Below are 23,127 nucleotides of genomic sequence, written 5' to 3' on the forward strand. Positions count from 1 at the left end.
GCTTGTAATCCCAGCACTTTGGGAGGCTGAGGCGGGCGGATCATGAGGTCAGGAGATGGAGACCACGGTGAAACCCCGTCTCTACTAAAAATACAAAAAATTAGCCGGGCGTGGTGGCGGGCGCCTGTAGTCCCAGCTACTCGGAGAGGCTGAGGCAGGAGAATGGCGTGAACCCGGGAGGCGGAGCTTGCAGTGAGCCAAGATTGCGACACTGCACTCCAGCCTGGGTGACAGGCGTGGTGGCGTGCGCCTGTAGTCCCAGCTACTCGGAGAGGCTGAGGCAGGAGAATGGCGTGAACCCGGGAGGCGGAGCTTGCAGTGAGCCAAGATTGCGACACTGCACTCCAGCCTGGGTGACAGAGCGAGACTCCGTCTCAAAAAAAAAAAAAAAAAACATTAATGGAGGAAAATATGATTTTGTGCCATAATGTCTTGAAACATTCAGTTATGGTTTGATTCTGTCCGATGTTCAGTTGTATAACTTTTTTGGGGGGGAAGTTATTGCTAGTTTAAAGAAACATTATTTTAAACTATATGGAAATCTAGTTGATTCTCATGAACAATGGAAGCATTTACTGACTACTTATTCATCCATTCAACAAATATTTATTGAATATCTACTATGTGTCAGACACTAATATAGCTCTTATTATGCTTATTGCTCCAGATACTGGCATTTTTGAAGATAGTTTAATGGAGACAGATAAAGTGTCACAGCTTAAACTCATGATTAATATAAACCAGGTGAAATTCTTACCACAAACCTTTCAGTGCATTTATAAGGCAAGAAAACTAACATTTATTAAGTACTTATCATGTGGCAAACACATTATTATTATATAATTTTAATAATATGTTACTGTTGGGAAAATGGAGGCTCAGAGAGGTTAAAAATTTCATGGGCACAGAGCTGCTGGACAATTGACTCAGGATTCAAAGTAAGGTTTGTCTGACAAAGTGCCTGTTTTACTCACCACCATAAGCTAGCTGTTTTCTAAAATTTTCAACTTATGTTTGTTCCAAGAGGAAACATCAGCAATTCTGGGAATGCCCAAATTAAAAACAGACAAAGGAAGCTGTTAGAAAGAAGCCATCCCATAATAAACAGACCACAGAAACTGGAGGCAAGAAACCCTTTCTAGTTGTTTCCAGTATTCCTGCCTCAACACATGTAGCCAATGTGTGCCATTTTGATAATTTTGAATTCTAGGTTTTCAATAGCAAACCTCGCATTTCTATTCCTTCACCCAATTTTAGCATCTTTTTGTAGTGGGAACTCAGAGATCTACAGAGCTCTAAAATCTGCTTCAGTATTATATACTATATGTCGCTAACCAGTGGCTGATGTTGAAGTGTATAAATCTCATCCATTCATCCACTTATATTTTTTCTACAAGTAATTATTGATTTCCTACATGTGTCAGGTATTGTTCTAGACATTAGGGAGGTAATGATGAGTGAGACACTAAGATCCTTGTTCTTAACAAGTTCACATTCTAGTGGTGAGGAGAAACATTTAATAAGTTAAAAAAATACATAAAAAGATGTTTTGGGGCCAGGTGTGGTAGTGACAGCTCATGCCTGTAATCCCAGCACTTTTGGGAGGCCAAGGTGGAAGGATAGCTTGAGCCCAGGAGTTTGAGACCAGTCTGGGAAATGTGGGGAAACCACACCTCTTTTTTTTTTTTTTTTTTTTTTTTTTTTTTTTGAGACAGGGTCTCACTCTGTCACCCAGACTGGAGTGTAGTGATCAGGGATCAGTGCAGCCCCCCACCTTCTGGGCTCAGGTGATTCTCCCACCTCAGGATTCCATGTAACTGGGATCAAAGGTGTGTGCCACAACTGCTGGCTAATTTTTTCTTTTTCTTTTTTTTTGTAAATGGGATCTCACTATGTTGCCCAGGCTGGTCTCCAATTCCTGGGCTCAAGTGATCCTTCCACCTCAGCCTTTCAAAGTCCTGGGATTATAGGCATGAGCCACTGCACCCAGCCAGAGATCCTCATATCTACAAAAAAAATTTTTTTTTTTAAAGTTAGCTGGTCATGTCTATAGTCCTGGCTATGCAGGAGCCTGAAGTGGGAGGATTGCTCAAACCCAGGAGGTCTAGGCTGCAGTGAGCTGAGGTCGTGCCACTGCACTCCAGTCTGGGTGACAGAGTGACATCCATCTCAAAAAAAAAAAAAAAAAAGATATTTGGGATTTACTGTTAATGAAGTATACCCGATGATATTATGTAGACTAGGTGGGAGGTGGGAAGCTACTTCATTAGATATATCATCATGGAAGGCTCCTGAAGAGGTCATTTGACCCTAAACCAAAAAAAATCAAAAGGAAATAATCACACAAAAGGCAGAGAAAACAAGGAAAAGAATTCCAGATACAGAGAATAAGTACAAAAAGCTCTGAGATAGGCAGGAATATGGTGCATTATGGAAACCAAAAAGAGGAAGGGTGATGGGGAGAGAATGATGATGAGGGCAAAGGGATGCAGAAGCCCAAGTAGTGAAGAATTTTAGGTCAGGAATCTTGACGTTTGTTGGGAGTGCAACAGAAACTGCAGTGTGCACTACGCATGAGATAACAAAAATTTAGCCTGTGCTTATAATGGAGAACAGACCGAATCAGTGATAATATATCTAGCTAATATTTACTGAGTGCCTATTAACTACCAAGCACTGTTCTAAACACTTTACTTCACTTCTAAACACTGTTCTTAAACACAAGTCTTAACTAACTTAATCTAATATCCCTTCTGAGATACGCACTGTTGTCATCCTGATTGGCAGGGGTCATACAAAACTAGCACTAGTGTTTACGCCACCTGCCCAAGCTTGTAATCAGTAAGTGGCAGAGTTGTAGTATGAATCCAGACAAGCTAACACCAGAGCCTCTTTGTTAACCACTATGTTGCATGGCTCCTTTAAGAATGAAAGGATAGAAGCAAATAAACGCATTTGGAGGCCAATACCATAGTAGAAATGAGAGGTAACAGTGGTTTGACTCGAGCGGTGGTAGTGAACATTAAGAAAAGTACATATATTTGAGATAAATTTGGAAAAATAACTGAAAGCATTTATTTATAGTAATGAAAAATAGGAAAGGATCAATAATGTCTTCTAGGTTTTTTTCTTAAACAAGTGGGTATATGGCAGTCATTTCTGAACTGGAGAAAAATGGGTTTATGAATGTGTAGCGGGTGAAATCAAGAATTCTGGTTTTGCTATGTTACATTTGAGACACAAATTAAACATGACCTTGGAGATAGCAAGTAGGCACTTGGATAAGTGAGCCTGGGGCCCAGCGGGGATGTCTGGAGCATCATCACCCTACAGGTGAGACATTGAAAGACAAAGGCCTGGATACAAGCCCTTGGGGAGGACAAGAGAAGAGGCCAACAAGGTGACTTGAAAGGCAAGAGGAACGCTCAGTGGGGCGGTTCACAGAAGCCACGGAGGAAAATCTTTCCTAGGAGGGGGGCTTGTTCAATTATGTTGAATGCTGCTGACAGGTCAAGGAAAATGAGGGCAGACAAGGAGAATATTAGATTTGCCAACATGGTCACTCACATGCTTGCCAGGACACATTATGGAGCCAGGATTTTGGAGAGGTTTTGCCATGAAGAGGAGCAGAGAAACAGGATGGCAGTTGCAAAGAAATGGGGAGTCTTTTGCAAATGAAGGTAGTTGTAAAGAAGGAAGGGAGCTCTTTTTTCTTTATAGATGGCGAGTGCGTATGTGCTAATGGAAATTAGCTTGTCAGAGTGACTGAAATGAACACCTCACACTAAGACATGTAACTTACATCTACAAAAGCAAAGTGGAGAGTGGAGTAATTATTTACTGAGTGCCTTCCTTGTTTCTTGGAGACAAAATAATCACTTCACGGATAAACATTCCCAGGATTTCTGAGCTATTTTGGAGCTTCGAGTGCTCCCATAAAAGTCACTCTGGTGAAGCCCTGGGCAGTAAAGGAGGATGCAGGGCCAGGTGAGGTAAGCTCCATTTCTGCAGAAGACTCCGTGCTCTCTCTCTGGAACACAGGCCAAATACTTGGTTTCTACCAAGCATCAAGTTGTTTGATTTGCACTAGCAGCCCCTGAAAAAGGAATTTGGAGGAGAAAATATTTGGTCCAAATATTTAATGTAGAATGAGTAATGAATCTACCTAGAGGTTTTGGTGAGGGAGGAGTTGGTGTTGAAATTGGGAAACAGAGGGTGACTCTATCACTGACAGAAGAAAGGTGAGCCCTGGCACGGGGGTGGTGAATTTGTCTTTCAGGAGAACTTTATCTTATTTTTTCTTTCATACGGTTATGATCTTTCCAAAATAGGCATGTTACAAATCTTTCTGACCTTCCCTCTCCTTAGCATTATGGGTTTATTTGCAGTTTCTAGGCCATGCCTTTTTAAAGGCTCAGTTTTTTTTTTTTTTTTTTAAGTTTCCTTGGTAGGAGAAGATAAAGGAAAGGGAGAAGAAAGACAACTAAAAAGACAGGAAGGGAAGGAGAGGAAGAGAGACAGAGAGACAGAGCCCATGAAGCTATTTCTTTTATTTTTTTGAGACAGAGTTTTGCTCTTGTCGCCCAGGCTGGAGTACAGTGGTGTGATCTCGGCTCACTGTAACCTCCCCCTCCAGGGTTCAAGCGATTCACCTGCCTAAGCCTCCTGAATAGCTGGAATTACAGGCGCCTGCCACCATGCCTGGTTAATTTTAGTAAAGTCGGGGTTTTGCCATGTTGGCCAGGCTGGTCTCGAACTCCTGGCCTCAGATGATCTGCCCGCCTCGGCCTCCCAAAATGCTGGGATTACAGGCATGAGCCACCGTGCCCAGCCCCAAGAAGCTAGTTCTTATTCTCTTGAAAAACTTATAATAAAATAACTACAAACCACTTTAAGGACATCTGAATTAAAGTGAGTTGTCTTGTAGTAATGTGAGTATCTTTTCCTTTCCTTTCCATTTTTCTTCATAATAAGAATCTGAACATGGTAATGGTCAAGACAGAGTAAGGGATAAAAATGGAAAAAAATAAAGAAAAAGCAATGTTCATCATACTGTTTATGTAATTGTTACATCTGAGTTTTTTCTATTTTGAAAAAAAGAATTGTTTTAGATAACATTTATATCATGGAATTTACTTCTTTTTTAAAAAAAAGAACAAAAGAAAATAGAGTCAAAGAAAAAATATACTCATAGTCTAATTCCAATGACATTCATAATACAAAATTCTAAATTATGAAAGTTAGTCTCATAGACAAAATGTCCATCCACAGAAGAATGTTTGAATAAATTATGGTCCTCTGTAGAATGACACGCTATGCTGTCATTACCATGAATGTGGGGGACTTCCTTGTGCTGACAAGCAATGACAGGTACAGGTACTGCCTGGAATATGCATTTCTTGAGGGCAGGAAGAGCCATGCCGGTAGTGTTTATTGCTCTAGCTCAGCAACTAGAAAACTGCCTTGCACACAATAAGTATTCAATAAATATTTGCTTCATGAACAGAAAGGATCACAGATCAATAAAGCATGATTTCACTTTGGCAAAAAGCAAAACAAAATACATCATACAAATGTGATAAGCTCTGGTCTGATATATGTGTTTGTACATTTTATAACAAATATGTTTTTGTTACTTCTGAATTTAAAAATAAAAATATAATTAGCATTAAAGAAAATATAATTCTCACAAACACTCCAGCATCAATAGAAGGGTAGCCTAAGATCCAGAAGGTCTTAAGAATTCTGAGAGTTAGGTCAGTCTCTAACAGTGATCCTATCTGCCTGGTCACCCACATACAAAAAGAATAAAGCCTGAGCCAGCTGGTAAAGAGGCAGAGCCCAGAGAAAATCCACACTGAGCAGGGAAAAGTTGAAGGATATGATTTCTAGTGGGATGGGTGAATGCTGTGTGATCTCAACGACAGCACAGCTGTGCATCTGAAAACTTGGTTTGGGTTCCCTAAAAAGAGGGAACAGTCAACCTGAAATAACAGGTCTCCTTCTGGAGCCAGAGGAGCCTAGCAGCTGGCTGGGAAGCTTCGGAGCATGAAGACTGTATCCAGCAGTGGCCGGGGCACCAGGTTAGGAGGCAACTTCTGCTCTAGTCAGTGGGAAGAGGCTGGGGCTTTCTCAGAATAAAAACCACCTGGAGGATGGGGTAGAGGGTGGTGACCAGTGTCAAATCAGACTCCTGGGAAACATGAAAATGTGGCCTGTACTAATTATCTGTTTTTTTGTTTTTTTTTTTGAGACAAAATCTTGCTCTATCACCCAGGCTGGAGTGCAGTGGCGCAATCTTGGCTCATTGCAGCCTCCACCTCCCCGGCTCAAGTGATTCTCATGCCTCAGCCTCCCAAGTAGCTGGAATTACAGGTGTGTGCCACCACACCCAGCTAATTTTTGCATTTTTTGTAGAGATGGAGTTTCAGGATGTTGGCCAGGCTGATCTCTAACTCCTGGCCTCAAGTGACCTGCCAGCCTCGGCTTCCCAAAGTGCTGGGATTACAGGTATGAGCCACTGCAACTGGATATAATTACCTTTTAGATTGTAATCTAGGCTGCTCGTTTTTCTGATGGTTTTTGTGACTGAAAAATAACAATTAGAGAAGACAGTACTCCTCACTGCTCCCTAAATATTCCCTGCGCTTTTAAGACTCTGCTTTTACCCACATTGATCTCCCTTTTTGCCATTTTATGCTTTGCTTCTCAAACTCCTACACAACCTTCAAAACCTTGCTCATGTGCCAGCTCTTGAGTGGCGCATTTTCTGGTTTTCTTAGCAAAGAGATCTCTCTTCTAGATGCCCACAACACTGGAGTCATGGAGCTTACTCTTTCTGACATTTAGAGATGCTAAATTCCTCAGGACAGGAATGTTTTCCTTGTCTAACCAAGCTATTTAATAGAGTACTGAGTACTTTTCTAGTTGTTTTATTTCCCCAACTACTAAGATAGTGCCATGCTCTCAATATATTTTATAAGTGAGAGAATTATTCACTTGTTCTGTTCTCATAATTATAATTTCTACCAAATTTCAACAAATGCTTACTAAGAAACTGCTAGGAGTGCAGGGGACTATATTGTTCCCGCCTTCATAGGGTTTACAGTCTTGAGGAGTCAGGTAACCAAATAAGAAATTTTAAAACTAGGCTGGGCATGGTGGCTCGTGCCTGTAATCCCAGCACTTTGGGAGGCCAAAGCAAGCAAGCAAGCAAGAAATTTTAAAACCAGATAATGTGGAAAGCATAAAGATGGGGGCACCTAACCTGGACATTGAAATTAATCCTTCAGCTTCTTACTCTGATCTAGAAATATACTTATTTGTAGTCACATCCAGTCTTACTTCTTTTCTTCGAATTTATGTATCTTTTCTGGTCTACCTCGGCCCTGTTAATACTTCTCCACTATTGTTATTATCTTTCTCTCCCTTCATCTCTCTCTCTCTTTTATTCTTTACTTCTCAGTCCAAAAACTTTATCAAATACATGCCACTTGATAAACACCTGATTTTCACTGTAAGTGCAATATTTGTTTTTATTCTATTATCTGTTCCCCATCCCAGTTAAACCCTTTAAAAAAGTTGTCTATACTTTGTTACCTCTCACTGATGTCCCAGTTGATGAGAGGTTGATACATCCCATCTCTTGCTCACCATCAATTTGCTGCAACTGTTTCTGCTGCAGCTGTTTCTGCTGAAGATGACTGACAACCTAATGGTCTGATCCTTGAGCACAATTTAATGCACATTTTACTTAATCTTGCGGTGATATCTGAACCTCTTGGTTACTTACTTCTTGAAACTCTTTTCCTTTGGAAGGGGAGACATTGTCACACCTGGGTCTCGTGCTTTATTCCTGAATGCTCATTCTCAGGTGTCTTGATTTCCTTTTCCTGCCTCCTCTTGCTATACCTCACAGTCCTTCTCCTAGTCCTCTAACTTTCTTCCCCGTGCACTCCCCACTAGTAATATTATCAAAACCCTTCACTTCTGCGGGTCACCATCTTAGAATTTTCTTTAGGGCTCCAGACTTTTGCCTAAAACTCAACAAAGCCTAAAATGAACTCATTAACTTGACTCCCTGCCCTTCTCCCCAAACCTGCTATTCCATATTATTCATCCAGTGGAGATTTAAACACAATCCTTCTCCTTCACCTTCCATTTGCAACTGGTGTCTAGACCCATCTGTTCTAGCCCCAAATCTCACACATGTCATTTATCAGTTCTTCACTTAGACTGCAGCAGTGTCCTTCAAAGCAGGCAGACTCCGGTCACTCCTGCCCCCTCCCTGTCCAACACAGAAATAGGAAGACTTTCTAAATTATAAGTTTGATCATAACACTTCCTTGCTGAAAACCCTCCACTGGCTCTGCAAGATCTTTAGAAATTGCAAAATGGTAGCCCATGATCTATATTCACCTGTGTACACATGCTATTTGTCCCACAGAGTTTAAAAGCTGAATTTTTAAAATCCAGAATATGTTTCATGATGGCACACACATCCAGTTCTTGAGTTCTCTCTGTTGTCTTCTATCCAGGTGGCCTCACTGTTTACATTACTTGCCTAGTTCCTGTATGGACCCTTGAGCTCATGGAAGAAGTTCTGAACATGGCATAGGAAGTCTTGCATAACCTGACCTGCCTGCCTTTCTGTCTCATTTCATGCTTTTAACTCAAATTTGCTGATGCCAAGGCTCATGTTTATCTACTACACCACACTAATTAATGTTACTTCTTTTCTTCCTTGGGCTTATGAAATGTGAGAAGCCAATGCAAATAATACATGGAACAACAAACTCAAATTACAAGGTAGGAGTGTACGTGGGGTGGGTGTGAATGAAAGGGACTGGGACACAGGTGAGTAAAAGCAGTACTGTGGGAATCCCATCCAGATGGGATAATTTGTTACCCCATTTATTTCAGTGTCAGGGTTAAGGCAGTAAAACAATTGATTTTTCTAATCCCTGTGTATCATTCATTTTTGTAGCCTAAGCACAATTCCTGATCCTTTGTAGGCATTTAAAGATGCTTACTGAATAAACATGTTTTGGTGAAGGCTTGCAAAAAGCTGAATGTCCTATCACTCCAGGCCTCACCTTCTTTACTTTCTGCCTCCTTCAGTGTATCTACTGGGTGTTCAGGGTACACTCTTGGTATCAGTATATCCCCTTTCGGCGTAACCCCAAATCATCCCAATATCACAAAAGAATATGCAAAATAGTAAAAAGTATAGATATAGTAAATTCAGAAAGAGGATAAATAGGAAAATAAAAAAGGAAATTCTTTCTCCTCCTCCTTACTTCGCTACTGTCCGAACACAAGTTAAACCTATTATGTAGACATAAATAATATTATGGCTAAGACTAATGACATGGGACCAGTAAATATAGCGTCAGAAGCTATAATTTCCGGGGACTGCGGAGGCATCCTTCCACATCCACCTTGCCCCACGGTCATTGGTTTAAACAGCCTGGCTGGCCACCATTTCTAACATCTTTGATCCTTATTCATCTTGTGTTGCTACTTTAAGCATACCCCTCATACTCCTCATACCAAATCCTCAAATACACACAGACCACAAAGAAGTGAGGCTCAGCCTTCAGTGTGCACAAGAGTTATCTGGAAAGCCTGTAAAATGCAGATTCCTGAGCCCTTTCATTTCAAGACAATAGTTTTGGGGTAAGGCCATTGTACCTGAATTTTAAACAAGTTTTACTGAGGATTCAAAAGTAGGCAAACACCATACTCTAAAATTGGAAAACATTCTCATAAAGACAGGTGTTTTAGAACCTGAAAGATTTTCAGGTTAAGTACTTTAATTTGCTTTCAGACATAGTCCAATTCCATCATGTTTACCTTTCACCATTCCTACTGCTAAGAATTGTTGATTAAATGGCAAAAATTTTGCTCTTGGCAAATTGCAGTTACCACATTCTCAAAGAAATACTGCCTATATGCCTTTCATTTATAAATCTATTTCATTAGGTACATGCTTCTGTGGTGAGGCTGCTAAGCATTTGAAACATTTATTATACAACATTTCCTAGGTCTCATACTCATTAAAGTGATACTAAATTGATAGGGTCTTTTTTTTTTTAATTCACAGCAGGGTAGCAGTCATTCAACTGTAGTATAATTTGGAATTGCAGCTCACTTCACTTTAAGCAGTTCATCTCAGTTCTAATCATTATGTTCAAAGCTTCACTCTATCCAGATGCCAAGTTTCCCCAACTGTACAAAAGCACAGGAGAAATATTTCTGTTTGGCAAGCCTGGCAAATTTTTGGAGGCGTTGTCATGCCTCAACAGGGCACCAGTCAGGTTATAATTTGCCTTAATTGCTTGTGCCACAAACAGCAACAATGATTACCTCTAGGTCATTGGCACTCAAAGAAAGATTTCTTCCCAGCTACTGTAAATAACAAAATACTTTCTGCAAACACCTTACTTGGGATTAGACTGCAAAGCATCTCAGATTTTGACCATTTTAAAAAAATGACCTGGTACATGTTTTTAATGTGTTAAGTCGCACACTTGCCTGTGTATCTGTGTGTGCACATTAGAAACATGAAAATAACTCAGATAAATTACTGTTCTCCCATAAAACAACTAGTCTTCTATCTGCATAATTTGTTCCACCTGCCATGTTTACAAGGCACCCCAAGGAGAACTAGCTTAAAAGCCAGCAATCCATCTGCCTCTCAGTTCTAAGGGGGTAATTATTGCCTCAACTAAGCAAAGAGGAATGCCAGCATGCTGCTAACCATGTCAGGTGACTGATGTATGTGCCTGACACACTCACCCAGGTCATCGGCTTTTCTAATAGTGGCTGGGGTCATGGTACAGTAACAAACACAATTCACTACTTACAGAAAAGGGGGAGACAAACGGATAGAGGCTACATTCAATGGGCCAAACCCAGAACACAAACCAACAATGTGGGCTTTATCACTTCTTGTGTTAAAAACAAGAAACATGGGGGAGAAAAGACAGGTTGACTTTATGCCAAAACACTGGTTTAAACAAACAAACAAACAAAAAACTTTTTTTTAAAGGGGACAGGAAAGGAGGTGTTTTGTTTCTATTAACTTCCTATTAACTGTACTTCCTCACGTATTTTTAAAATAAAGCATTAGTTAATATTTATTAATAATGTACAATGTTCTACTTGCTGTGCACATAAAATAGGGCCTGGCCTCTAATACTGTATAAACTTAACTGTCTCCAACTAAGGTCATAGTGACCAAGACTGAGTACAAACTGTGAGGAATACTGTTTGAAGACCAGAATGATGTCCAAGCACAAAAACACTCATGTGCTGATGAAATGCGCAAAACACATGCAGATCTTCGAGAAATTCTGCTAAGAAGAAGCGATTAAAAAAAAAAAAAAAGAGCTCTTTGGGGACACACCCCAAATGAATTGCAAAAGGTCACACACAACTTCTTCCCTCTGAAATGAGGTAGAGACAACATACAAATTAGCATATAGAACATCAAGTCATTAAATGTTCCTTGCCAAAGCTCCCATGGGAAAGCAAGAGGGAGGCAGTGGAGTGCGGAGGGAAAACAGAAAGTGGGTAAAAATGGACAGATCACTTGGGAAATAGTTCCATTCTTTTCATTTCACAGGCTGGTAAAATTATAAGAAAAACTTGGGGGTGGAGTAGAGAAAACATCAACATTGAATTGACATTTATTTTGCCGAAGTACAGCTACCATCAACTATCGTGAATTTTTGTTTCATTACAAATGATAGAAAAGCCAGATTCACAAAATAAAGGATAATTCTTTGTATTAAATAAATGTTTATGAAGCTCATTACATTATCTTTTTTTAAAAAAATAAAAATTTTAGAACATATGACGCTCTTCATAATTAATGCTTTTGATATAGATTTGAGGAAAGAGTCTCCAGTTTGCAGTTCTGAAAATGTAATTTTCAAATTAAATTTCATTGTGTTTGAGGTGACACCTTCCTCTGTAATTTCATTACCAGATTGTAAGAATTCCCTTAACTAGGCATGGCCCCTTTTACATGAGTGAATGTGATGATTTATAAAGAAGATAAGCTAATACAGGAGGATTACTGGAAGGTTGTGAAGCTATGATGACAATAGATCCCTCTAAATTATTTTAGCTTTGTTCTAGTAAAAGATGGTATTTTTTAATATTTGTATGCACCTTGTTCTCTGACTTAACTGCCGTGATTAAACAACGAACACACATTCTGGCCTCACTGTTGGAGTGGCTGGATTAAAACGAGCGATTTCCCCCTGCTGGTTGGACATGTCTTACATTCTCTATCTCACTGCCTGCAGCATTAACACTCCCCATAGTACCAAACCCATTTATTTTCCACCCACCAACCGGCCTCCTAAAGCATCATTAACATGCCCCCAAAGGCCTTGCTGCTGTCAATTTTAGCCTACACAACACTCAAAAGCCTTTGTGGGGTTTATCAGAGTTCTGTAGGAAAGGAAGGGAAAGGCATTAGACTCAAACCTTGGGGAATTGACAACACAGGAAGATGAAGAGAGATGAGGCAGAGGCCCAGGAATGGAGGAAATCCTATCTGCAGGCAGAGTGCAAGGCTCAAGATTGAAAGGTTGTTCAGAGACACCCATAATTATATGCTTCTGCCACTCAATTTTCATCTAGTTAATGGCAAAAAGATCAATATCTACTTTCGATTTTCATGTACAGCATTATAGCCTTAGCCAGAGACAGGTCTCTTAGGAAGGAGGATGATTCAGGAAGTGGGTCCAGGGAAGAATGATTCATCACCAAAATCAATAATCATATTGGTTTGCCTTCGTATTTTCTAAAATATATTTGGGGTTTTCCTTTTTTTGTTGTTGTTTTGAACAACTTTTTCTTTTTTTCTGATAACACTACTCACCCTGAAATCCCTCACAGAGGAATTGATTACAGGGAGAGAATACCAGGAATAAATGTGGAACTGAGTTATGTACACAAAACTCTGTCAGTTTGAAATGATGTGCCCAGAGTTCATCCACACTCACCAGAGTGAGCTCTGGACTCCAAAACAGAGTTAAAGTAAACAGCATTACATTCTGCAAATACGACTCTAGATTCTAGGAATACTAACTGTGATAGCTTCTCAGTTATCCTTTTGTTTTCTTCTTGGGGGAATAGTAAGCAAAGCAGCAGTAGGTTTCCATCTTAAACTAGATTCATGTTATTCAAATAGAAATAAGTTTTAAAACATAATATTTTGATAGGGTTTTTTTTTTTCAGAATCAAGCAGACGATTTGAGTTAGAAGAAAAAAAAGTAGGCAGTGCAGAATTTCCAACATACAACTTATGCAGAGGACAGAATAACTTTGTGGAGGTATGTAATAAATCCAAAGCTGCATTTATAAAATCCTTGAAAAATGTAGCTGTGAGCCCTAAATGCAGTGGAATGTTAGGTCCTGCTAAATTAGAGCATTAATTAGAGCATCTTGATTCACGTGTTTCTTCTCATACATGTGTTAATCTTCAATTTCCATGTTCCCTAAATAAGTTCTAAAACATTATCCACTGTGAAACATTCTTCACTAGTCATAAGACAGTCACTCCTTTAAATTTTACCCAAATTCCTAATACTTCTCAAGGAATGTAAGTCCTTCTAAGTCATGTGCTTCAATGGGAATTAAAAGCTCTGTCAAGTGATAATGGTGGCACCTTCAGGAACTATCAAGAGATTTGTGCCCTTACCAAACATGCTCACAACTTTAAGGAAACTTTCTTAATCACGTGCCCAAACTGACATCCACAGTTCATTGTATTAAGAACCATCATTTATTAAGCACTTCTGTAAGCCAGGTACCGTGCTAGGTGAACATTTAGGTACTGGTCTCATTCAACTTCATAGCCGCTCTACAAGGCAAGTATTATAATCTCATTTTATGGATGTAACAACTGAGGCTTAAGGAGGTTAAGCAACTTGCTGAAGGTCACACAGTATGTAAGTGGTGAAAGGGCCAGGGATTCCAGCCCTTCAGGCTTGACAGATCACAAAGCCTGGGCTCTTCCCTACAAACTATAAGGCCAGGCCAGGCTTGGGCTATAACTCTCCTTGATCTTGACCTCATTTATTAGGAACTGCTTTATCTTTGGGGAATTTTATAATTAGAGGTACACAGCCTTCTAGAGGTTGCTAGTATAAAATTCAATCCAGTATTTTTTTCTAGATTTAACAAAGGAATGCATTTTTAAAAACAGTCATAGAATGGCAGTCATTAAAAGGTCAGGAAAGGACAGATGCTGGAGAGGATATGGAGAAATAGGAATGTTTTTACACTGTTGGTGGGAGTGTAAATTAGTTCAACCATTGTGGAAGGCAGTGTGGTGATTCCTCAAGGATCTAGAACCAGAAATACCATTTGACCCAGCAATCCCATTACTGGGTATATATCCAAAGAATTATAAATCATTCCACTATAAAGACACACGGATGCATATGTTTATTGCAGCACTGTTCACAATAGCAAAGACTTGGAACCAACCCAAATGCCCATCAATGATAGACTGGGTAAAGAAAATGTGGCACATATACACCATGGAATACTATGCAGCCATAGAAAATGATGAGTTCATGTCCTTTGCAGGGACATGGATGAAGCTGGAAACCATCATTCTCAGCAAACTAAACACAGGAACAGAAAATCAAATACCACATGTTCTCACTCATAAGTGGAAGTTGAACACATGGACACAGGGAGGGGAACATCACATACCAGGGCCTGTCAGGGGGTGGGGGGCTAGGAGAGGGATAGCATTAGGGGAAATACCTAATGTAAATGATGGGTTGATGGGTGCAGCAAACCACCATGGCATGTGTATACTTATGTAACAAACCTGCACATTCTGCACGTGTATCCCAGAACTTAAAGTATAATAAAACAAAGGAAAAAAGTCATAGAAACAAGAAGTTAGATTTTACATTCGAAATTATAAGCTAGAATAACATATGAAAATTCAGGTGTGAGATTCCAATAAACTGAACTATATGAAATTGCTGTGTTTGTAGGTCACAACAGCCAGAAATGTGCCGCCTTCTACAATTCATCCTAATAGTAGAAATGTAGTTCTAGGCTATAAGGGACCCAGTATGGGCCCATTCACAATGCACCTGCAGTGCACACGCTTCACGCCTCTGGTGGCCTCGCCAGGGTACTGTACCTGAGCAGAAGCTGTTGCTGCTAACGGTCCTCGCTGAGCGCCCAGAGCTGCTGGGGTTGAACTCTCTGCTCTCTTCCTCAGAGAAAGGAGACTCAGAGGCTGGGGACACTTTGTGCTGTTGTTGGGGCATATGGGGCCGAAGAATCAACCGGGGAATTCGGCTTCGAGAAATCTCCTTGTCATGATGCTGCACTCTGTGCTCCTTCTCAAAATTGGACATCAAAAAAGAAAACAAAAAGAAACGCGTTTCCCTCTCTTAACTCCTGTCGGTTCCTTCAAGGATCAATTTCTAAGAAATCACATTTCTGAGTATTGAGTCTTCACAGAGTAGTCCTTCTTATCTCAGTTGCTGAAATGAGCTTCAAAACTCTTCCACTGAGCTAACCTTTCTAATCTACTGAATAGCACATGTCTGCGTGGCACATACACACACACACACACACCACACATATACACACCTCCACTCACTAGCTAGAAGGCCATCCTACTTCCCTATGCCGGTCCTGACTCACCTTCCCACCCTGACTTCTATCACATTCAAGCTTCTGCCCCCCAAAGGCTCTTTATTAACACCACACTCTGACTTACTTGATAGCCTTCAGGCTTCCATTTTGCTTTCCCTAAATTAGCTGTGACAATCTGACTTCTGTTTTCTTGTCTCCTCACAAAGTTGAACCCTATACCTGGAACAGTTATTTCCTGATAGCTTACACACAATTATCTTTAAAATCCCTCCTCTTCTGGACAGGATCTTAATTATTCGTTAATATCCTGGTACACAGGGCTTGTTGCCAACAGAAAAGCAAACACGAATCCGATACTCGGGAAGATGGCTCCACCTTTTACATCATCTTTAATTTTTGTTTTCCTTACAGGACATCCATAAGAAGAGATTTTTCTCTCTCCTTAAAAACGCAGCATGAAGTACCCTGCCATGTCTTGGTTTTAAAAATGCATAACAGTAATATTTTCACAATGTTTTCCAACTTATAAAGTGCTTTTCCAACCATTTTCTCATTTGATCTTTACCCACCAGACTGTACATAGAGAGGACACCAATGAATGTCCCTATTTTCAGATAAGGAAACAGGCTAAATGGGGTAGAGATGCTTAGGCAATTCTGCACACCATGCCAGAAGAAGAACAAAATTCAAATCCAGTGCTTTGCAGGGTCACCACCACCCTGCCTTATTAAAATGGATTCCTAGGAGGAGCGTTTTGCAAAAATTCCACTGCTTCCTCCAACCTCTGCCACTGAAAGGGACTCTTTGGCTTAGGTAACAAACACCTTTTCGAAACATGACCTACTGTTCCTTCCACCAGCTTACCAGGAAGGGTCACGGCCAAAATAAACACCTCTGGGAGGCCGGCACATGGCATAAATTGAAGGGTAAACCTCAGCAATGGGGAACTTCGGAGGGCCCTCAGGCATCCACTCCACCCGGGGGCCGCCAGCCGCACCCAGCCTCGGATTCGCCCTGCACATCTGCCGCCCTGCAGGTACCACGCGCCAGCCACTCCGCCGGGCACACCGCAGACCCTGAGCTAAGGCAGGGTCACTGACACGCGCGAGTCCTCATTTCCCAGTCTCGAATGCATCAAATTCCTTTCATTCACATCACACACACAGGACATCAACTGAAAGCTACACCCCACAGTCCCAGTTTCAGGAGGTGGGATTAACCCTCCAGTCATGTCATTCTCCAAAATCTATTCCTCCAGTACCACCTCCCCATCTCCTGGATCTCAACTCCTAAGCAATGCCTCCTGCCTTCTCCGGACCCCACCACCACCTCTTCCACCTTTCCACAGACTATAAACGTCACCCCTCCAGCTCTCATCCCGCCCGCTTCTCGCCCCGCAGTGCCTGCCTTCCCCGCCCTCCAGTGCCCGCACTGCCCCGCGCTCCTTACCTTGCTCTCGCGGAGGGGCCCCATCGCGCCGCTGCCCGCCGGCTCCTGGCGCCGCCGCTGCCGCCGTCCAGGAGGAGGCACCTGCGAGCACGGAGCGAGGAGACTGCGCTGAGCCGGCGCGGGCTGCGGGCGGCGGCTGTTGGTGAGGCTCCAACGCGCCGCCGCCGCCACTGCCGCCGATTGCGCTGGGCTCCGAGGGCGCGCCCGGCCCCGCCCCGGCCGGACACGTGGTGCCGCAGTCGCTAGAGGCCGCTCCTGGGGCGCCTCCCACGCCCTCCCTCACCTGCGGCCTTCGGGGCAACTCGACCGCGCCTGGGCGCGCCCCACCCGCCGGATTTCGCCACGGCGCTCCCCGCCCCCCCAGCCAGAGCCCGTGTCCCTCCCTCTCCAAGGAGCTCGCCCCGGTGTGGGCAGGCTGCGGCTAGCGGCATCTCCAGCCAAGGGGTGCCCCCACCCTTTTTTTTTTTTTGGCACTTGATCTCAGGTTTGAAAGGGGTGGCGTTGGATGGAGTGACTGAGAAAAGCTGCGACATCACAGAGAGACAAAATGGAGAAAGTTTTCCCCTGGCGACCCCTCCTTGGCCTCCAGGTCTTAAGTCAGCCTACAGCTCCCCACAACTGCCTCGCCCGAGAGCGGCGGAGATCCCTCTCATACCGGACCCCAGCCAAGTCAGTGCGGCAGGACTGACACAGCCTCTGGGTTCTGGTATCTCAAAGGCTGCGACGGATTCTACTTGGAAGGGAATCATCAGAAAGGCCTTCAGAGGTCAGCGCAGCTCCCTCCGGCTTGGGGAAGCCAGGCTGCTATGTAGCCAGAGAACAGCCTTTTCCCCAGCGCTGCCCTGCAGCTGCCCGGCTCCAGGAAGGAGCTCCAGCACACTGCTAAGGGAAGAGCACTGCAATTGAACTCAGAAAAACGAGTTCAAGCCAGCACTCCAATAGGTCCCTTCAGCCTGAGTGCCTTTATGCCTAAAGTTTTTGTTGTTGTTTCGTTGTTGTTTTTTTTGTTTGTTTGTTTTCCGTTGTTGTTGAAATGGCATGTCGTTCTGTGGCCCAGGCTGTAGTACAGTGGTGCGATCAGGGCTCACTGCAACCTCTAACTCCTGGGATCAAGGGATCCTCCCGTCTAGGCCTCTCAAAGTGCTCGAATTACATGCGGATGCCTTTGCATGCGTGGTCTACGCCTACGGTTCTTGACCCTTCTGAACTTCAAATTTACCCTTGTTAAATTGAGGGATAATAATAGTGATACCTACCTCTAGGATAGCTGTGAGGATTAGACGAGGAAAACAAACAGCTCTATCCAGCTGATTGAACAGAACTTTCCAAAGGGCAGCTAAGTCAGGTCCAGGTGATCCAGTCAATATTTGTTGATGCCTTTTACATGACAGGCAGAAAAAGCATTTGTGATGCACACAAATTTGTTTAAGAAAGCTCGAAAATCTGTCCAACGGCAGACTTAGAATACGGTACATTAGCTGGGCCAAGGGCCTTGATTTATTATAATTGCTACCCTTAAATCTTATCTGGTGATGGAATTCACCATGTATAATGACTTATATACCCTTTATTCAGAATTGGAGAATATTCCAAGCAGCAGTGTGACAGGTGAACACTCTGATCCTTATGCACCAGCGTCCCACATGGGAGGACTGTGCTCCTCAAAAACTGAGGGTCATTGTCCCCTTTGGTCCATCCCCCAAACAGCATTTCTCTGAGTCCTCAACTCTCAAGCCTAAGAATGTATGTTGTGAGTCTAGAGAGAGCCTGAAGCCAGAGGATTAGTGGAATCAATTTTCCTTCTTCCTATAACTCCAAAAGAGAGCTTCCTCCATAAATCTTCATGCCTTTTCAATCTACTTAGCTCTCTCAAGAAGTGAGGTTGGTAATTTTAGGATTCTTTATTTGGGAAGAAGAGGTGATTAATTCGTACTTTCTATACCTACAGCTGTTTCAAATATGGACCTCAGGAAAGTGATGGTCCAGGATGATTCATACAACCGATTATTCCTAAAATTCTGAACCTGGGATCATATACTGTGAGATAAGAACAAACTTTTAAAGTTAATGGATGCTTCTGAGTTCCCAACTTAGAATTGAGAATTGACATGGGGACCTAATAGCAGAAACACCCTCCACTGAGTTAGCCAAGTCAGAACCTCAGTGTCATTGTGGACTTTTTTCTGTCACTCACCTGACCCACACATAGCATAAACCACCATGTGATCTCCATGCCACCCAAGTAATAACCGTCTTGAATCTGATTACTTCTGTCCACTATTTGTCTCCATTATCTTCATGTAGAGTGTAAACCACAGCCATCCTAGATTATCGCAATAGTGGTCTAACTCAAGGTCTCTTGCTTTCACTCTTGCCTCTTATTCCTTTCTCTCCAATCAGTGTTTCCCTTTTTCCTTTATGAAAAGCTAAATCAAGTCATGCTTCTCCATGAAAACTCATTAATGATTTCCTGATTGTCCTCCAGGTAATACTGAAACTCCTTAATGTGGCACACAAGGCTTTCATGATCTGGCCACCTTGTTTACCTCTCCGATCTCATTTCTTACCACTCCTCTCTTTTATAGATACTCCCTCCCCTGCCTAACCTGCCCCTTTTGTCCCTGCCACTCTTCCCCTACATACAAATGGATACTGCTCAAACTGTAGCACTTTCAGTTCTTGGAGGTGGAGGTTTTGTATTCTCTTTTTCCTTGAGACTGCTGCACCTGCCTCTGTTTAGAACGTTTCTTGCAGTACATCCACCTATCCTCCTCAACTCTTAAAGTTACATTAGGTTTCATTTTAGACAGCTTCTTCCAGGAAATCTCCCCTGATGATTCCAGGACATTTATTTTTACCCCCAAGAGAGCTGTTATGATCTCCTCAGAATTCTTCATTTACTTGTTTGTTTTCACCGAAGCTTGTAGGCAGTGCCTAGTACAATTCCTGTTATACAGTGGACACTCAATACATAACTGTCAAATGAATTAATGCCTGAATGAGTGAATTCTATAACCCCATAAGGGGCCCATCAGTGCAAGATAAAAAACATAGATACAACTTGTTTTGAAAATGATTCAGATAAAGCTGCCTCCACAATGTATTTGTATCTGATGATTGGGTGTGTGCCTAAAAAATCCAACATGTGTTCAGTGACAGCTTTTACTGCAGAAGTGCAGGCACTGAGAGGCTGTGCAGTAGGCTTGCTGTCGCCATAGCAACCTAGCAGAGGGAAAGGCTGATGATTTAGTGTTCAGATGCCTCTTAGCTCTGTACTTTTGGAACCCAAGCCTGTTTTTCCACTGTTCTAAAAGGCAAGTTTTACTGATGATAATATCTATGCTGCCTTAATTTCATTCAAGTGTTTCTCATGTCATTAGAAGAAATATCTTGTAACATTTGGATTATACCATCAAAGAGATATAATCTAATACAGCATAATATGGTCTTCTTTCCCCTGCTTTAAAATAGTCTTATGCATCATTTTCATTTTTTATATCAAGACTTATTTTATGGTCTTGTTTTATCACCTTTTGGCTTCTTTAAAAATTAATGTATTTCTGGCTTTTAGAAAATATCAATTGCTTTAGGATTTAACCTTGAAAGATTATAAATAATATATATATTATTTATATGTATCAATAGATATATCTGTATATCTGTATATCTATATATCTATATCTATCTATCTATCTATCTATATATATATATATATCTCCTGGCAAAGCACAGGAGAGATAGGGTATTGTAGACTAGGAAGGAAGGTAATGTCTTTATATAATTATTCCCTCAAATCCGGGATAAGTTATTTGATTATGCAAAATTTGTAATTAAATGATTCCTACTTTTCTTATGCACAAAACTTTATATTTTCAGAACTCTTTCACATATATAATTTTATTTGAGCCTCACAAAAATCCTGCGAGGTACATGTGGCCAATCTCTACAACCAGATAACTGAAAAAGCATAGATTTTTATTAATAGGAATCCCCTAGACTGCAAACTTCACAGAGAAGACAATACAAATGCACTGCCGAAAAGAAAACGCCTGCACCAAACAACCCAGACACATCACGGTCCCTCACATTCACTCTTCCTCACATCTCACCTGTGTATGCTGGGGGCTTTCTTGGGCTCAATCAGGGCTAACAAAGCACCAGCTCCTAATCCTATCAGCTGTGTGAGCAAGAGCTGCCGTCTCTCTCGGTGACCTGATGTTGGGTGATCTGCACAGCAACAAGGAGCAGCTGACGTGCTTCACAACACGTCATGAAGGAAAGAAACTGCATTCTGGGACATAGTGAGATTTTCGTGTGTGTGTGTGGTGGGGTGGGGTGGAGACCCATATTTTTCTTACCAGGGAGAGAGCTGCCTGTTTTCCTATAAGAGCATGTGTGATTGATCAACCCTCCTCCTTTTTTTTTTTTTTTTTTTTTTGGAGACAGAGTCTCGCTCTGTCGCCAGGCTGGAGTGCAGTGTGGTGCGATCTCGGCTCACTGTAACCTCCGCCTCCTGGGTTCAAGCTATTCTCCTGCCTTAGCCTCCTGAGTAGCTGGGACTACAGGCGCACGCCACCACACCAGCTAATTTTTGTTATTTTTAGTAGAGATGGGGGTTTCACCATGTTGGCCAGGATGGTCTCCATCTCCTGACCTCATGATCCGCCCGCCTCGGCCTCCCAAAGTGCTGAGGTTACAAGCATTAGCCACCGCGCCCAGCCCAACCCTCGTCTTAATGTATGTGTGTTATTGTTACTATAGGTTGAGGTACTTTGATGTTGAAAAAATGAAATGACTAGAATTGCACAAGATCACTCCCCCAGGAGGTGGCCTAGAGGGTGCTTGGGGCAGAGAGGGCAGTGGGTAACCTGAGGCAGGGCATGCTTGAACATTCATTGGGCTCAGAGTGTGTCAATTACCTCTGCCCAACAAATGAGTGTTCAGTCAGAGTGTTCTGTCAGTGAAGAACAGAAATTAAGGGCAAGTCCAGGGGAAGAGGCAGAGGTTGGGGGCTTGAAACGTTGAAGGATGGTAAGGGTCTAATCCTCTGCTTGCCTTATGGGGGAGCAAACATGAGATAGCCTCCCCCAAAATGGCTTTTTGTCTGTGGCCTTTGGTTCTTCTTTGAAAATAGGGTAGGATATTTGTCAAAAACACAGGCACGGTGATTGCATTAAACAAAATGGGGACACATTGTTGGACAAGTAGGTGTATACATATTAGGACAATGAATCAGAATGATTGAAATTAAGAGGCTCTGGAAAGTATGCACGTAAAGGTTGCCATCTAAGTAGGGGACACTGAGACTTGACATTTACCTAGTGAAATGCTTCATATGATTGGACAATCTGTTGGTCTCACAGATGTGCAGAAAAGGCAAAGGATGTTATCTGTAAGACATGAAAAGGAAAGCCTAAATCCAGTAGATGAATTCTGGGGCTAATAGAGAAGCACCTTCCTTCCCCAAGAAACCAGAAGGTGTGGGAAAAGCAGCTGAAAGTTGCCTGAACCCAGCAGGGCAGCTATAGAGAGAGGATGCTTCTTAGACATGCCAGACATAGAGCAGATACACAGGCTGGAGGCTCTGAGGGGTTCACTCAGCATCCACAGCAGTCTAGGCTTAGAAAAAAAAATTGTAATCTGGGTTCCCGGAAAGCAGATCAATGGTAGATTTGAGTTACATTAAAAACAGTATGTTTACACTTTATTTCCATGATTTTATATTTTTGCTTCCACTTTCTAGTAAACATATTAAAAAATAACTTTGTCTTTATTTCTGCTGAGAAAATGAGAGCAGGAGCAAAAGAGGAAGATTTTGAGTGTCTCTTCTCAAAGAGCAAGAACACTATTGCCAAATGGAGCCGAGCACCCCCAGAGGCCAACCAACTACTATGATGGCAGCGACAGCAGGGAATGGTTGGGCTGTTGGTGTGGGGGTCACTTGTGCATTTGTAGAGCTGAGGATAGTTTTGATTGCTGCTTTATTCCCACTTCCTAGGTTATTCCTGTGAACCACTTTCCTTTATA

General features: G+C 42.1%; 1 protein-coding gene across 7 annotated transcripts in view; it reads right to left on the reverse strand.

Annotated features, from left to right (window-relative positions):
• Positions 1-23,127, reverse strand: part of SYBU (syntabulin) — a 117,547-nt gene that overhangs the window by 53,885 nt on the left and 40,535 nt on the right. Inside the window, exons 1-4 of one of the 7 annotated variants that reach the window (XM_032760285.2) lie at positions 21,210-21,324; positions 18,357-18,477; positions 17,101-17,181; positions 15,188-15,389 (exon numbers count right to left, since the gene is read on the reverse strand). In XM_032760285.2, the coding sequence (XP_032616176.1) occupies positions 15,188-15,389; positions 17,101-17,124 (226 nt within the window). In that variant the 5' untranslated portion in view covers positions 17,125-17,181; positions 18,357-18,477; positions 21,210-21,324. Of the gene's footprint in view, positions 1-15,187; positions 15,393-15,775; positions 16,419-17,100; positions 17,349-18,356; positions 18,478-21,209; positions 21,325-23,127 lie in introns of those variants that run through there. The other 6 variants (XM_032760281.2, XM_032760282.2, XM_032760283.2 and 3 more) reach the window with 6 other exon arrangements.

This window comes from Hylobates moloch, unplaced genomic scaffold, assembly GCF_009828535.3.
Source record: "Hylobates moloch isolate HMO894 unplaced genomic scaffold, HMol_V3 SCAFFOLD_9, whole genome shotgun sequence".
NCBI classification, from domain to species: Eukaryota; Metazoa; Chordata; class Mammalia; order Primates; family Hylobatidae; genus Hylobates; species Hylobates moloch.